Source organism: Anas platyrhynchos, chromosome 2, assembly GCF_047663525.1.
Source record: "Anas platyrhynchos isolate ZD024472 breed Pekin duck chromosome 2, IASCAAS_PekinDuck_T2T, whole genome shotgun sequence".
NCBI classification, from domain to species: Eukaryota; Metazoa; Chordata; class Aves; order Anseriformes; family Anatidae; genus Anas; species Anas platyrhynchos.
The window spans coordinates 4,153,530-4,168,304 of record NC_092588.1 but is presented as its reverse complement, the minus strand read 5'-3'; the positions used below and the strand labels follow the sequence as shown (position 1 = coordinate 4,168,304).

Below are 14,775 nucleotides of genomic sequence, written 5' to 3'. Positions count from 1 at the left end.
CATTGATTTTTTTGCATTAGTGCCTACAGTCAAACCACAGTGCATGGCATAGCCATGCTTAGTACTGTATAACATAGAAAAATCAGAAATTTTGCCTTTAAAAGAGCTTAGTGAGCCTAGAAGACATAATAGCTGAATGATAAGGAAGTCAGGTCGGTAGAAGAAAGGAAAGAATTAAAACCGAGTGGGTCAACTTTTATTGCCTCTTTCAGCAGTAGAGTATCAGGACCATTTAGTGCTGTTAGTCTTAGACAGCAGTTGCTTGTATGCATCACAGAACAGGTTATGTTGACAAGGAAAGGTTAAAACCTGTAGAGATTTTGGCTGGGAGCTGTTCCCCTGCTTAGGCAAGAAGCAGAGGAGGGTTTGGCAGAGAAATGGCAACAGGCATGACTGGAATACAATCAATACTGCCATGCACAGCACTGGAAGATGGCCCACTGGATGGACAGAGCTAAGACTCAATGGGGACCGTAACTGCCTCCTGGTTGCTATTGTGAATGACAGGATGGGAAATCACCAGGCAGCATTATTCTGTGGAGTTAAAAGCATCTATGCGTAGATAAGAAAAGGAAGCCGTCCAGATGGTAATTTTTCCATGTTGATAATTTGTGCTGGCCACAGAGGCTAAGTGGACCAAATTTCTAAAATACCACCAATGCAGAAGTGGCAAGAACTGGACATAGCATACACGGGTGCCCTGAAAGAAAAAGCAGGGCTTCCCATTAACTTAGAAAAGGCTAACCATTAACTTCGGATGACTGAGAGGTGGGAAGAGACATGAAAAAATTAAAAGCCCAACTTTGGCCACTATAGTTAAAGCTGACTAATTGCCAATTTACTGGGGATATTGGAAGGGAAGTTTTGGGAGTGAATAACAAGGGTTGTAACAAACCCCAAACTATGATTGCCAGAAAAAGCTAAGGTATTGTGAATACTTTAAATAAGAATAGGCATAGAAGATGATTGCTGAAATGAAATTCTTGGTTCATGATGCCTGAAACTGAAAGACCCAAACTATTTTGATAATGTTACCTCATTCAAACAACTACAGACTGGGGAAAGCTGGTGGCAAAAAAAAAAGCAAAAATGTGGCTATAAAGGGACTCAAGTTTGGATTGCAGAATTTCTGGAATGGCTCATGTACTTTCTTGTATGACATGTAAGGAAGAAGGAAATAATTTGTTCATTGTTTTAGAAACCAAAAATGTTGGATGAATTTCCATAAGCAAGGATTATGGAAGGATAAAGTTCCATTTTCAAGCAGCTTTGATCGGACATACTTCAATAATTAAAGCTAACTGAAAGTAGAAAAAAATCTACTGAAATTTAATTAAATTCTCTCTTTACATCTAGCTGAAGCTGCACCCTGGTCTCATGGCTTTCAGCTTGTGGTTTGCTAAAAAACAATAGATCAACACTGCAAAATACATGCTTTGCTTCAGTTCTATTAACTGAGAAAGACTCGCAGGACTTGTGTCAGAGTTTAAATAATAAAAACTAAGAAATTTTGAGTATCTAGGAAGAGAGCGCTGATTTCCAATAGTCTTACCTAAAAGTATTTTAACCAACCTCTGCGAATTTCCACTTGAATATTAGGGTGTTGTATTTCAAGGTAACAGGTTCTTGTTAGGGCTGCCTTTATTTACAGTTTGCTTACTTCTGTTAGTTAGGTTCAGAATGCTGTAAAGCAGCGACTACTGGAAAACAATCTAAATTATCAGTTATTAAGTAATTTTCAATGGTGTGACATTGACTGTCAGTGTTTGCCTTAACAAAAATACCTTAAGCTTCCTTCGAGAAAGACAACAGTCTCCAAATGAGGATTTTGAAACTACCCTGGGTCTTCTGTTCAAGTGCAAGATAGTCTATCAGTAGGTAAGAGAATAGCCACTACCAGAATGAAACACCTCCTTACCTTTCTGTGGCCTGATAATAAAAGATTGCGTGGCTCCATTCACCAGTCGGCAATATCCGTCTATCAAGTCAGCCATGTTCTCTGCAATGGTTAAGGATGGTGCTGTCACTGTCAGAGGCTAGAGAAGAAGAAAAACAAGGCAGCAACAAAGAGGGATTATTGTAGTTGCAAGCACTGAGTAGAACAGATGTGTCATTGCATCAGAACTTTACATACACTCACAAACAGTCCACAGAAAAAAGTGGGTGAGTACAGAAATATCAGATTCTTGCTTTACCTTTAATGTAGCAAATTTAAAACAAAAGATTTAGAAAGTACAGCTGATAAAACCTTCCACTTAAATCTAAGAATAACATGGATTTATTAAAACACTTGCTAGGCAAACTTTTAGTCAACCACTCTTCATTACAATTTTTTCCCCATCCTTTTGCAGAAATTTATTTTTTACCCTAAAAAGTTACCTCTCCAAACTCAAAATAAATTGAAATTAAACCGACAAAGGGAAGAAACTGAGAAGGAGATGAGACATACAGGCAAACTATTAATTTTAATAACTCCAATATTCATCCTCCTCTGCACAGATTTGCCAACTTGCCCCCAATGCTTCTGTATCACAGTGACTGTTTTCCTGTGTACGGGACCAAGAAAAGGATTTGATTTCCCTTCCAGCTCTTCCTCTTGTACTATGAGGAAAACAGATTTTCTCTCTTTTATACTTCCCTTTTCACAAAAGTGAAATTGCTCAGTTTCCTCTTCAGTGCATAGCATCATATATATATATATGCAGGCTACTATTAAGATGCACTTCAGAGTTAGTATTTTCAAATTAAACCTCATTTACAAATATCAGAGTATACAAGTACCAGATGCAGAACAAAAAGCATGTAATGAGCTTTATGAGTAATGAATACTCACACTCAACTTCCCTTCCCTCTTAAAGCACAAGAAAAATCAAACAACTATACAGAATGCCTGGAATGCAAAATTCAAAATATAATGCATGGGCTGTAACTACAGGAGGAGCAAGAAAGTTTAATGATATCTGAAGTCTCTGTATGCATATGTAGTTAGGCTGTCCCCAGATTAAACACACGTGCAAACATAGCATATACTTTTAGTGCAATGTATTTGTCAACTACATTGACAGTAGAAAAAATCAGAATGAAGTTACAGACCAGAAGAAAAGTAATATTAACAGAGTGTTTTAATTAGAGTACACTAATTTCATTTATTTTATTTAAGGAAAACCAAAGATAGCAAGCTTATCACAACAAGAATCATACCTCAGGTGCACCTGCTATCTTGAGTTGCAACATCCCTTTTCTGTCCTTGTCTTCACTGTTTGAATACTGAATAGTTTGCACTTGATTAAAATCTGCCAGGTGAGTTGGCTACAAAAAGGCAATGGAAACAAAATTCAAATTAAAGCAAAATACCTTGGCTTCACTCCTGACACATATGTATATTATTTTTTTTCATGTAATTTGATCTCCAAATTACACTTTTAGAAGCCTGTTCCTCTGTTTCTAGTTTCATTGGGCTTTGCATAACAGTATCTACAAATATGCAAAAGTAGCTACCAAATGAAACCAAGCACCAAGTTTGCCTACAGAGGTCACTGTTGAGTAACTCTAGGCACTTGCTAAAGTACATAGTGGAAAAAACGTCTTGGAGGGCAAGACTGAAAACTCAACAGGTTATACCAACATGGTATCTGCACTCAGAGCACAGTTACATATCATCAAATGGCTGTAAGAGGTTTATTTTTAGCTGATCTCTAAATCTTTTTGCTACCTTTGAATGATTTTCAACAGAAGTTGGCTTAACTTGTATCATGACTGAAGATGTCCCAGACACTTTGATAAAGAACCTGTCCAAACAAGCTTACACCATGAAGGTGTACAGGCAATACTGTAACATGGCCAACATCAGGCAATAGCAAGGCTGTTAGGAGCACAAAATAAGCCAAAAACCAGAAATAAGCCAGCGATGACTGCACCAATGCTAAACACTGATCAATAAGCTCTTCACTTACACAACCTCCTGAAGAAAGGAGAAAATAATTTAAAATAATTTACATGTTTCATTGTTAAAAAAAAGTAACCACAAATGCTTCAAACTCCTTAAGTGAGCACTTCACTGGGTTAAAAAATAAAACTAAAAAATTCAGTGGTAAAGACTGACACTCTCTCCACTTAATTATGTTTTTCTCCATCCCAAATCATGACTTAATATCTGAGTAATAGCTTTGTACGTTGAATTTCCCAGCTCTTTTGAGTTTATTTCAAAGATTAGAGTTGCCATTCCTCTTTGTGTCAAGTTCAATTCACAACAGGCCATGGCTGTTAACTCAGTAACAGAGAGAAGAAACCAGAAGTAGACTTACATTTGCGCCCTTGTCTGTAAGGTAGCTGATTCCCTCTTCTGGGCCAATTGCCAGCTCCACCGAAATAATCCAGCTTGACTTCAGAATCGAAGGAGAAAGAGTAGAATTTCAGTGTGTTTAATGGAACACTATCTTCCCACATTATCCTTACAGTTTTTAGTGATTAATTAATCTCCAGAAGCTTCGAAACTTTTCAAACATTTTAAAATATATTAAAATCAAGTCATTCTATAAGTAGCAAAACTCCTAATGACGAGTTTCCTGGGGATCTGTTCTACGCAGAGTGAGTTGCCATGTGTTTTATCTTAGGTCTACATGAGAACTGAATGTTTCCTTTATTTCCTTTTCTCTCCTCATGGACATTGATGTTCATGTTCTAATTTCTACTTGAGTATCTATTTTCACAAAGTTTGCAGACTTAAGGTCCCCTTCGCAAAATTTGTTTGAAATTGGTAGAGATTAAAAGCCAGCAGAGGAAAATTTACAAAACAGAAGCAGCTGAGGAGTCTCATTTCCTCAGGAAACCATGTTAATGACTACTCAATTTTCACAAATGAAGCACCAATAACAACATCTAATAAGGTACAATTCTTACCCTATTATGAAATGGTGCTTTTTAACAGTCAACTGAGAAAGTTCCAAATAAAATCAATAAATATAGTTTGTTGTTAACGAAATCCAAGGACTCTTCTCTACATCAAAAGATGAACTAAACAAGCATTTAACTGTAGAACTAAGCAAAATCAATTTAGCTTGTAACTACAACACATATTCTGGTGACTTGCATTCTTCTACTTACACCGAGAGCACATTTGAAGCATTCCTTGTCAAACCTATACACCGGAGAGAGGATCTCAAAGAATTTCAAAATACTTTCTTCTCTATTAAGGTTGGCAAATTGTCGAAACGTTTGTTGGATTAATTTTCGTAGTGTTTTGGCCTGTGCATGAAAATTGTAAAGAGTCATTATTTTAAATCTAGTCAGTGATGGTGCATTTTAAGAGTCTCATTCACTTAGTGTCACTAAGAATTCCTTTCATACGATACCCTGAAAATTCTCAAGAAAAAAAAAAGAGCTTCAAAATATAAATAATGTTTTTTCCTTAAGAATTCTTCTTGGGAATAAGATTATTTCTGCTATACTTTACAAAAGGAATCTCTAGCTAATACTGTTTTGATTAAATTACAGCAAAAGACAAGACATTAACCTTTGCAGGAACTATTTCTTCTACATTCCTCACTTCTCCCAACATCTTAACTGTCTACCAACAGAAAAGTACTGCTATCAGGACCCTAAACCTTATTATTTGCCTTAAATTTAAATCACCATTCTCCTATCTGGTATGAATACCTCAGCTGTAGCTGAATCTTAATCTCTCCATTCAAGTATCTTAGACTATCCAGTATGTACTGGATTCTTAAAGTCTAGTAACATGCAAAATAACTTTCATATTAAAAAAAAGAAAAAAGTAAACTAATGTAAAAAGTAAAATAAATATTTAAATTTAAAAGTAAAATATTTAAACTGTATTACATATCATTTTAGTAACTCTTTCCAGGACAGAAAGAACCACTTTGACAGAGCAGTACCAATCATTCTTCTAATAGCCACACCATTTGGGACAATGAGATGGAGCAAGACACCTGTTACACGTCCTGCCACAAAGCATGTAGAGGATCCAAGCAGATTTTCAAGCAACCACATTTTTTTTTTAAATGGGTAACTAAACAAAGACCTACGAAGTGAAATATTTGCCTGTATGTAATACATATCCCTTGGATTGCTGCCATCCATATCACAATGAAAGCAATCTGAGATGCAATCTCTTTAATACACCCCAAAATAGAACAAACAATCAAGAATCCCAAATGAAAACATCCTGACTAGCCACCAGAAAACACCCAAAAAATGTCCAGGAGCTTCTCTCATCTGTCCTCATTATAAGAGCATGACGATGCTATTTAAGTAGCATACATGTAAGTAACTTGGGGTTTCATCACTGCCAAAAATTACCTTTGGTAACACCTATTTCTGGTATATCTTCCAACTAACACGAATAGTAAAATGTAAAACCGTGTTTATTTTTGCCACATGTCAAGGTTAAAACAGGAATTTCCATTGTTCCTCTACCAAAACGTATCTAACTTCCCTGTCGTAACAGCACTAAGGGTCTTCATTCTTTCACATTGCCTGAAACAGCTCCAGGCTCTGCTCAAATATAAACTTTCTTTTGCCATTAGTACTTCCAGTCAGCTTAAGCATTAATTTTTAGGATTCCTTTAAAGAACATCCACTCTAAATAGGCAGATTTTTTAAAAAGTAGCATTAAGAAAAGAGCATTACAGCAGTGATCTAATGGTGCTGCGTATTCACATACAAAATGATGATGAGTTTTGGACCAATGCATATGTAGATGGAAAAAAAAACACCAAACAACTCAGATTAGCAAGTAAGCTTTATGTCATAAAGTGAACAGAGAAACCTGCCGTTTTGTCAAATTACCCTGTCTGTATAGCAGAACCTTCTACCAACTGTTGTTTGAACCATTCCTCTGCCAAGTTGAGGATGCTGGGCAGGACAAAAAGTGGCTCCCCCATACTGCACCCAGAGCCGTCAGCACTCAGGAATACCAGACCCTCCTGTGCCTCTACATTTTCCTACGTAATGGAGGTTAGCTCCCTTTTTTATAGCGAAAACTGGTATTAGGGAACTTAAGACCATAGCCTTACCTGGACAGCTGATAAAGACCAGGAATAATAAGAAAAAAAATCTGCTTGTCCCAAGTAGTTCAGCCATGCAGTTTGTGAAAGATAGATTATTCTGCCCATGATTTAATTCACTGCCCTACTTTATCTTGACTTCAAGGCGTAAGGGGAAGTATTATTTGGTTCTTTTAAGTCAATGAAGATGACTTGCTACCTGCATATAATCTTCACCTTAACTTCAGATCATTAATAAAGTGTAAACATAGGAAGTCAGAAAAAAAAACACAACCTAATCCACAACAAAAAAAGACATGAGAAATACCTGCAAATGAATTCATTTCAAGAGAAATGCATTAAAAAATTGCTCTTAAAATAGTTCATAAGAACATTTTTTTCCTCTGTTACTTCTCAGGGCATGCTCTAGAGTGGGAGAAAATCTACAAACTAAAAAGAATCTGGTTTATATTCATTCCCCCCGCCCACTGTTGGTTTAGTGTAAGTAGCATTTTTATCCTGTGGTTTCCACATACATGATATATCGAGATGGATATATCAACAAATTTCATTAGCACTGCACGATGCTGTAATTCTACCTCCCTAATGGAGAGAAACACTTTTTTTTTTTGCATTTCATGGCCATCAGGAGCCCTTCTTTGCCTGCCAGTTCAAAACTATTGGTCTTCACAAAGTTAGTCATTTAATTATTTGAACGCATCCTAAATTATTTTTCATAGGGATTTCATTTGCATTAAAAAGCAGACCTGGTTTTCCTTCCCTTGCTTCAGACATCCAATATTTTTTCATGTCTTTGCAAGTTTCTACCCAACTTCACCTTCTGGCAATTCCTGCTACTTCTTTCTGTTATTTTCTCCATTTCATAATTTCTAAAGAGCAATCTTCTTTTGTTGGTCAGTTTTCTGGCTCCCTAATAACATTTTTCAAGGTAGTTATTCATTCATTTGGGTCTGGAGCCTTTCACCACAATATCTCCCTCCAGCTTCAGATAATTGCTTGAATTTAAATGCAGAGGGATTACTTAAATCCACTTGACTTCATTAGTTTCTGATGTTCAGAAGTCTTTTGAAACAAAACCCCTTCATGACAGGACCTTTGCTGTTTATCCTCCCATTTAATTAACAATGAATAAACTTTCTATATCTGAAGTTAAATTCTATTAGTAACTCCTCTACAAAAACATCACTGCTTACCAAGAGCAGCTCTAAAATAACCATTTATGATTTATATTTGCATATATGAACAACAGATGCATTTTACCACGGCAACCATATCAAGACTGCTACAGCTGTACGACTTCATGGTGACCATTCTTAACATTGCCTCCCCTCCCCACCTTTTCAGAACATGTTGGAAAAAATTTGCATTTTTTACTCTGGGAACATATGGACTTCAATGGAAGTGAGATCTGACTAACGTTTATAGTCTCAACGAGGATTAACATAAATGGAAATTGCTGGAAATCTTCCTCGAATGAGTCGGTTGCAGTCTTGAGCAAGGAAGGCAGGATTTGGTTCATCAAGCTGACACTAAAAATATGCCTTTATATGACTTTTTTTTTTTTTTAATATCCCCATCCTCCTTCTCCAGAAGTCTCATTTCTCTTTCAGAAAATAAGTTATTTGATACCAGGGAATCTGAGAACTCGTTTTGAGCTTTTGTCCACCAGGCTGGAGAGGTAGAGGTGTACCTCTCTCACATCAGCTCAGCAGGGCCACGTAAATCTCTATCAGTCCTTCCAGTTGCATGCTTATCCTTGGCTATATGGATATAAGCCCTACCAACTTGATAGACAGCTTTGATATTTTTTCAGCAAGATAGTTACAACTACACACCAACTCACTTATGGCTATATATTGAAATTAATCATGCCGCTTTCAGATTTCTGAAACAGCTTTTTTATTTTTATTTTTTAAAGTGACATAGAGTTGAGAGGAATTAAAATTACCTTCACTGAATCTAGCAAACTCTTCGGAAAAAATCGTCGTAAACCAACATCTTTCCTGAAAAAAAAAGCACATATATTTTAATAAAATAAAATGTCAGATACTGTATTGCTGTTTCTCAGGAAGTCTTTTTTAATTTATTTTTTTAAACAGGTGCACTCTGCAGCAAGTAGCAGCATTGCTACTTTAAACTCAAAAGGATTACACATTTATAACAGGTACCTGATGTGGAAAGAATATCATTTGAAATGTTGCCTTAGGCACAGAGAAGTTTTGGTAATAAAAACTGTTAAGTGTACATGTTCTAATAACTTACAGAATATTGAAAAAACAGTCTTACAGCTTTATCAGCTGAGCAAGGGGTAATACAAAAAGGACAAATTCTAACAAACAGCTATTGGAATTAAGTAGAAGATGCAATATAAAGAAGAGGACCTCTTGTGCTATCAGCTCAGCAGGCATTCTGACAGTCTTTCCACTACTATGTTACCCATATAAAACGTAATTTACATCTTTGAATTTCTACTGTCACTTTTTCCTCACATTGAGCATCTAATGATAGAATTTCCAGCTTTTTTTATTGCAAATAATCTCACTTCTTGCATCCGTATGTCAGGATCCTAAATCTGTGAGCTTGGCTTCTGCAAACTAAATTACATCAAGCGACCAAATTACATCACTTACAAAGAGGCTCAGTCATCCACAAGGATTGAATATTTTTGTGGCTTAGGTGTCCTGCACCTACCTTATGTTTAACATATATATGTATCACTACAATTAAAAAAGAGCTTAGATGCTGGTGGTGTTGGTGCTGAAAGAAATCATTATACAGGCAGGTACATCAAATACTGCATGGCCAGAGACAAGTTGTATACACATTAGCAGGAAATTTGCATTACAAAAAGGAAAAATTGAAAGAAAAAAATGTAAATAGGAAAAGGACTTAAATCCTTGCCTCTCAAAGGTATTAGTGACAACTTTATTAAAAAAAAAAAAGATCAAAAGGTTGCAACCTTTTTTAAACAAAGACTGTATTCTGCTTCTGAAATGAGTATGATGGCTTTCCATGACTGCATGCTTTGCAGAATCAGACACGTAACTGGAATTTTTACATTTGGCAAAGCCGTTAGCCAGCTTGAGAAATATAGTATACATTCACTGCTGCCTAACGGCACAAGAAAAAAGCCAAAATTAAAGTCAATATAAAAAGCTTGCTCAAAATAATAAAGCGGGGTATTTTTAAAGCTCTCTAAAGACTAGTCTAGAATTTTATAAAACATACTAAAAACATCCTCCACCAAGAGGAGCAGAATGTTCACGCACAGCAGTGAACACTGGCATCTGTGCAATGACAGTAAGCTGAAAGATGATAAAACTTTCATAAATGTTAATTCCTTTGCTGCGTTTCTTCTCAAATGCAAATGATATGCGGTTTATCATCCCACACAGTTAACTAAGTCTAACACACCATTACCATCTAAATAACATGCAAAGACATTTTGACAAGGAATATATTAGTCTACCATTAAGCGTTTCAGAGAGAAATGGTGTTTTCAAAAATTAAGCACTCTGCATCTCTCCTGTATTACTCATCTTAACAGGACTGCAACACCTGGCTGTGCCATTCGGTTTCAGCTGGCTGCTAGGAGGTGTGGTTTGTAAGGTCTGCATGCAACAAATTTGGAAGAAATTCTTATGCAGAATACAACGAAACACAGCTCTTAATTAAATTTGTTAATAAAGTATGCTAGGTTAGACTGTACATTTATTTACTGTAGGAGGATTTAATGTAAGGAGCACAGAGATTTAATGCCAAGGTCAACAACAAACGATGGGTACCTATAAATAAGAGAAGCATTATAAACTGAAGCACACAAACAGCTCTTTAAACAACCCTACAAACTCTTTCCTCTCCCTCCTCAGCTGCACCACGTGGGGATAAACCACAACAAATCAGTCCTCCCTATTAAGAACTCCAACATCTATTTTCTGATTGCCAGTAAGAAATAATTTGCAGGGAGATCCCTGTTCATACAGTTTCACCAGCTTTGTGTTTAACCCCATCTACTCCATCCTACTTGTGGACTTAAATGCAAAATTATTATTTTTATTTCATGTATAAACTTCAATAGGATTAATAAAACACCAACTGCAAATAGATGATACTGCTTGTCATATACTGATAAGCGGCTCTAGGCAGGACCCATCTTCATTTTTATTTTTCATCTCAATTAAAGTTACATCAAAAAAGTAATGTTAGATTAACATAATAGACTTCAACATGCTCTTTACAAAATTGTGGATGCAGCTGTTTCTTCACATAGCTCCCATTTGTATCCTTGTAATTATCCCTGTTCCACACTAACAGGCTTCACATTTATCATGAAAAAATTCTTCTTTCATTACATGAAGGCCCAACTATTAAAGGCTACTTAACAGTTTGATTCTATCTACTATTTCCCATCCAGATTTGGTCTTGTCTGAAAATCTGATCAAAGATGAATATACATCAAATAGACATCTGACAAAGACAGGCAAGAAGCAATCACACCGAATGCAAAAAAGTGCTGTTTAAAAATTGCGCTCAGCTGGTTAAGTGCCTCGTGAAGTACTAAAAGTAGCAAAAAAAAAAAAAAAGAGAAAGAAACAAAAGGCCTCACTTGAGAAATAAATATTAATTGTATAAGAAAGCCTTTATAGGCTAATTAAGGTGATAAGATCAAATGGGTACATTTTGGGGATCACTGGCACTTTTTGCACACTCTCACAACCTCATAATTATCTACAGCCACTTTAAGATGCTTTTATCCTCCATCTCTCCTAGCTGAATCCCATACAAAACACACTTTGTTTCTTGAAGTGCACAATTCAACATTGTTTTTTTTTTTCATGGCATTAAGCTTTTCCATTTTGCACATCATGGTTTTGCTTCATTTTCTTCTTGGATTTCACAGCAGCAATTACGTTAAAACCTACCAGAAGAGTAACTGTTTGGAAAACACGTGCATTGCAAGAGATAAGTCATTGTTAAAATGGAAGCAGCCCCATGCTGAGACCTACAGGAGCTCTTACCTGTTGTAATTCTTAATTAATACTTGTGTCATCTGTTATAACCCTTGTTTCCTTTGTCTCATTGCTTCCCAAGTTATTAACCTCATTACTAACATCTGTACTTCATGAGTTGCCAAGTAACTGTCTAAATATTCTCAAGTTCTTCCTGAGTTTTATATAGTATTTTAGCCTTTTCTAACAGTTCATACTGTTCATCTTTATTAGTCCTTTCTCATTTTGTTATGAGTTCCCTCACAAAGCACTTTTCTACTGGTGACTATGACAAAAAACTGAATTAAAAAAAAAAATAATTCAAACAAAAGCAGCACTTCAGAATGGCTGCACAAACAGAGGAGCATTATATAAATTCAATTGATCCTTCTGTATTAACAGCAGAACAACTGTTTTCCATTTAAAAAGATTGAAAACAGTTTGGTTTTTAAACCGAGGCTGTCTCTACCATACTCAATCTGGAATATCTACGTCTGAAGACTAATTCACAGGTTCCAACCACAAACAAATCTAAGCAGAGTCAAAAAGCCAATATGGGAGCTCTGCTCTTCCTCCAAGACATTCAACTAAAAATGCCAGATTTGGTAGCATTCAAACTTAGAGGCCATTTTTGAAAGTTCAGGTCTCATCAATTTGCTCAAAAGGCAACGTTAGACACGGGGACCTAGAAAATCCTGGCTGTGCGTTCAGTACAACCAACTGGGTGCATTAATTAACCAGAAAAATCTCCTGTCACAGTATGCACATGCAGCAGGGTCCATATGCAGTAAGAAGTCTGAAGATAGGGAAAGTTTAGAGTGGAGCATCTGAGGAGGTTGTTATCGTTGCAGCCTAACGAGCAGGCAATTCCCAACTTATCTTTACCCATTAAAACTATATGGTTTCCTCAAAACACCTTATAAATATTCACTGTGAAGAAAATACTGATACTCCAAAATACTCTTAATATCACTCCTCTACAAGTCAGCACACTTATTAAAAATAGAATAAAAATACAGACTTCATTGCTACATCTAATTCTATGTTATGCTGTAGAACATATTTTCACAAAGATAATTGATGAGCTCAATGAAATACATATGTATGAAACACAGTTCCACTAAATTAACACAAATAAAACCTTCAAAAAAAAAAATCTTCAATCCCTAAAACTTTACAGAATTTGGATTTTTTTTTGACTGAGCCCAATCTACTGTACACCATGATTAATCCTCCAAAATATTTTAGTATAAAGATGCTTCTTGGTCATCTTGAAATCGGTGATACATTAAATAAATGATCAACTTGTTAACTGCAATTCAGCAAGTCCACCTACTTCGCACATAAAAGGAAAAAATGATACCTCAAGCGTTTTGGGCAATTCAAACATTACCACAGATTACTCACAACTGAAGAATGCAGCCACGCACAGAAAATCATTTAGAAACAAGCACACCTTAGAACTAGACTTGTTGATCCTACAGACACTAGTAAAATTGAAAAAAAAGATCATAATAAGCCTCACCATCGAGTTCAAACAACTCCAACTTTATTTCCCTATAGCAGTTGAATGTGCTGTTCCTACTTCCATACTTTGGTTGGTTTCATCGACCTTTTCTTATTTAATGCTCTCAAAAATCTCAACAATCTTCATGAAATAAACTATAACAATGGAATCTTTCTTTTATGGACCTGAATTTCATTTATGTGATTAAGAAACAGTTCAAAACTCCAGCTGGAACACAATACTTACTCTAACACTTCATAGTTGGACTTCTTTTCTAATGCATTGCCTCTCATCTCCCCATAGGATCTCCTGAAGGCAGGAAAAACATTTGAAAGCAACAATTATTGCAAAACCCAACTTAAAACTACAATATCAACACAGTCAAATCTTTCAGAGACTTATTCTTAGAAACTATTTGCAGAATGAATTCAAATATAGGTATCAGTACCTTATTAACCTAACTCAATACAACAGATTTAATTCTGGGGGGGGACAAAATAATTTCAGGTAAGGAACATTGCATGGGACTACATGCACTGCGTTTTCAGAACCACTTTGACCTAGCCTAACTTTTGAAGGAAGCTATTTAAGCTCTCCTTCAGCAGCTTCTTTCCACCCCTCCCAGTATCTCCATCCTTTGGAACACTACTTGTGTCTGGGCACGTAACAGGGAGAACCAGAGAAAGGGGCAAATGATAAGAGCCAGAAGTTTCAATCCAGAGATGTTCAAATCACCAGCTCAAAAAATAAAAAAATGTGAGAGTGAGTGGCTGTTGTAGGGAGAGGACAAAGTGGGGCCACTAAGACTTAAAATAAATGTTTTAGTAGTGATCTACTAGAAATGCCTCACCGAGGTGAAAACATGCTGAAGAACCACAGCATGCTACCATGAGAGCCATGGAAAGCGGGATTTGGCTGACAAAGCAATCATGGATTATTATATTCATTACATGTTTTGAAATAAGGCACTGGTAGTTGTGTCAGCGTGGAAGGATGTGCAGGTACACAAACAATTTGTTTTCTCTGGGATTACCAGCAAAACTTACAGCAAGGACATGCGGTTTTCCCTAACAGCGCCCAGGCAATTTCACAGACCCAAATTCTGTTTTATTTTGCAAAATTACGGTTCAAAGGACACTTAGTCTGTGCTAAGAAGTTTACATTTGCCATTTTTTTTTTTTATCAGTTTTACTACTTTCCTAATGTCCCTGTGCGAGACAACAGTGTAACTAAAGCAAATGTTTCAGGCTGTGAA

General features: G+C 36.2%; 1 protein-coding gene across 12 annotated transcripts in view; it reads right to left on the bottom strand.

Annotated features, from left to right (window-relative positions):
• The window catches only part of PTK2 (protein tyrosine kinase 2), a 191,708-nt gene that overhangs the window by 62,783 nt on the left and 114,150 nt on the right, over positions 1 to 14,775 (bottom strand). For all 12 annotated transcript variants that reach the window (XM_072034273.1, XM_072034274.1, XM_072034275.1 and 9 more), the window contains 6 exons: positions 13,767 to 13,829; positions 8,974 to 9,028; positions 5,104 to 5,244; positions 4,305 to 4,382; positions 3,202 to 3,309; positions 1,919 to 2,036 (listed from right to left, as the gene is read on the bottom strand). In XM_072034273.1, coding sequence (XP_071890374.1) covers positions 1,919 to 2,036; positions 3,202 to 3,309; positions 4,305 to 4,382; positions 5,104 to 5,244; positions 8,974 to 9,028; positions 13,767 to 13,829 — 563 coding nt within the window. The remainder of the gene's footprint in view (positions 1 to 1,918; positions 2,037 to 3,201; positions 3,310 to 4,304; positions 4,383 to 5,103; positions 5,245 to 8,973; positions 9,029 to 13,766; positions 13,830 to 14,775) is intronic.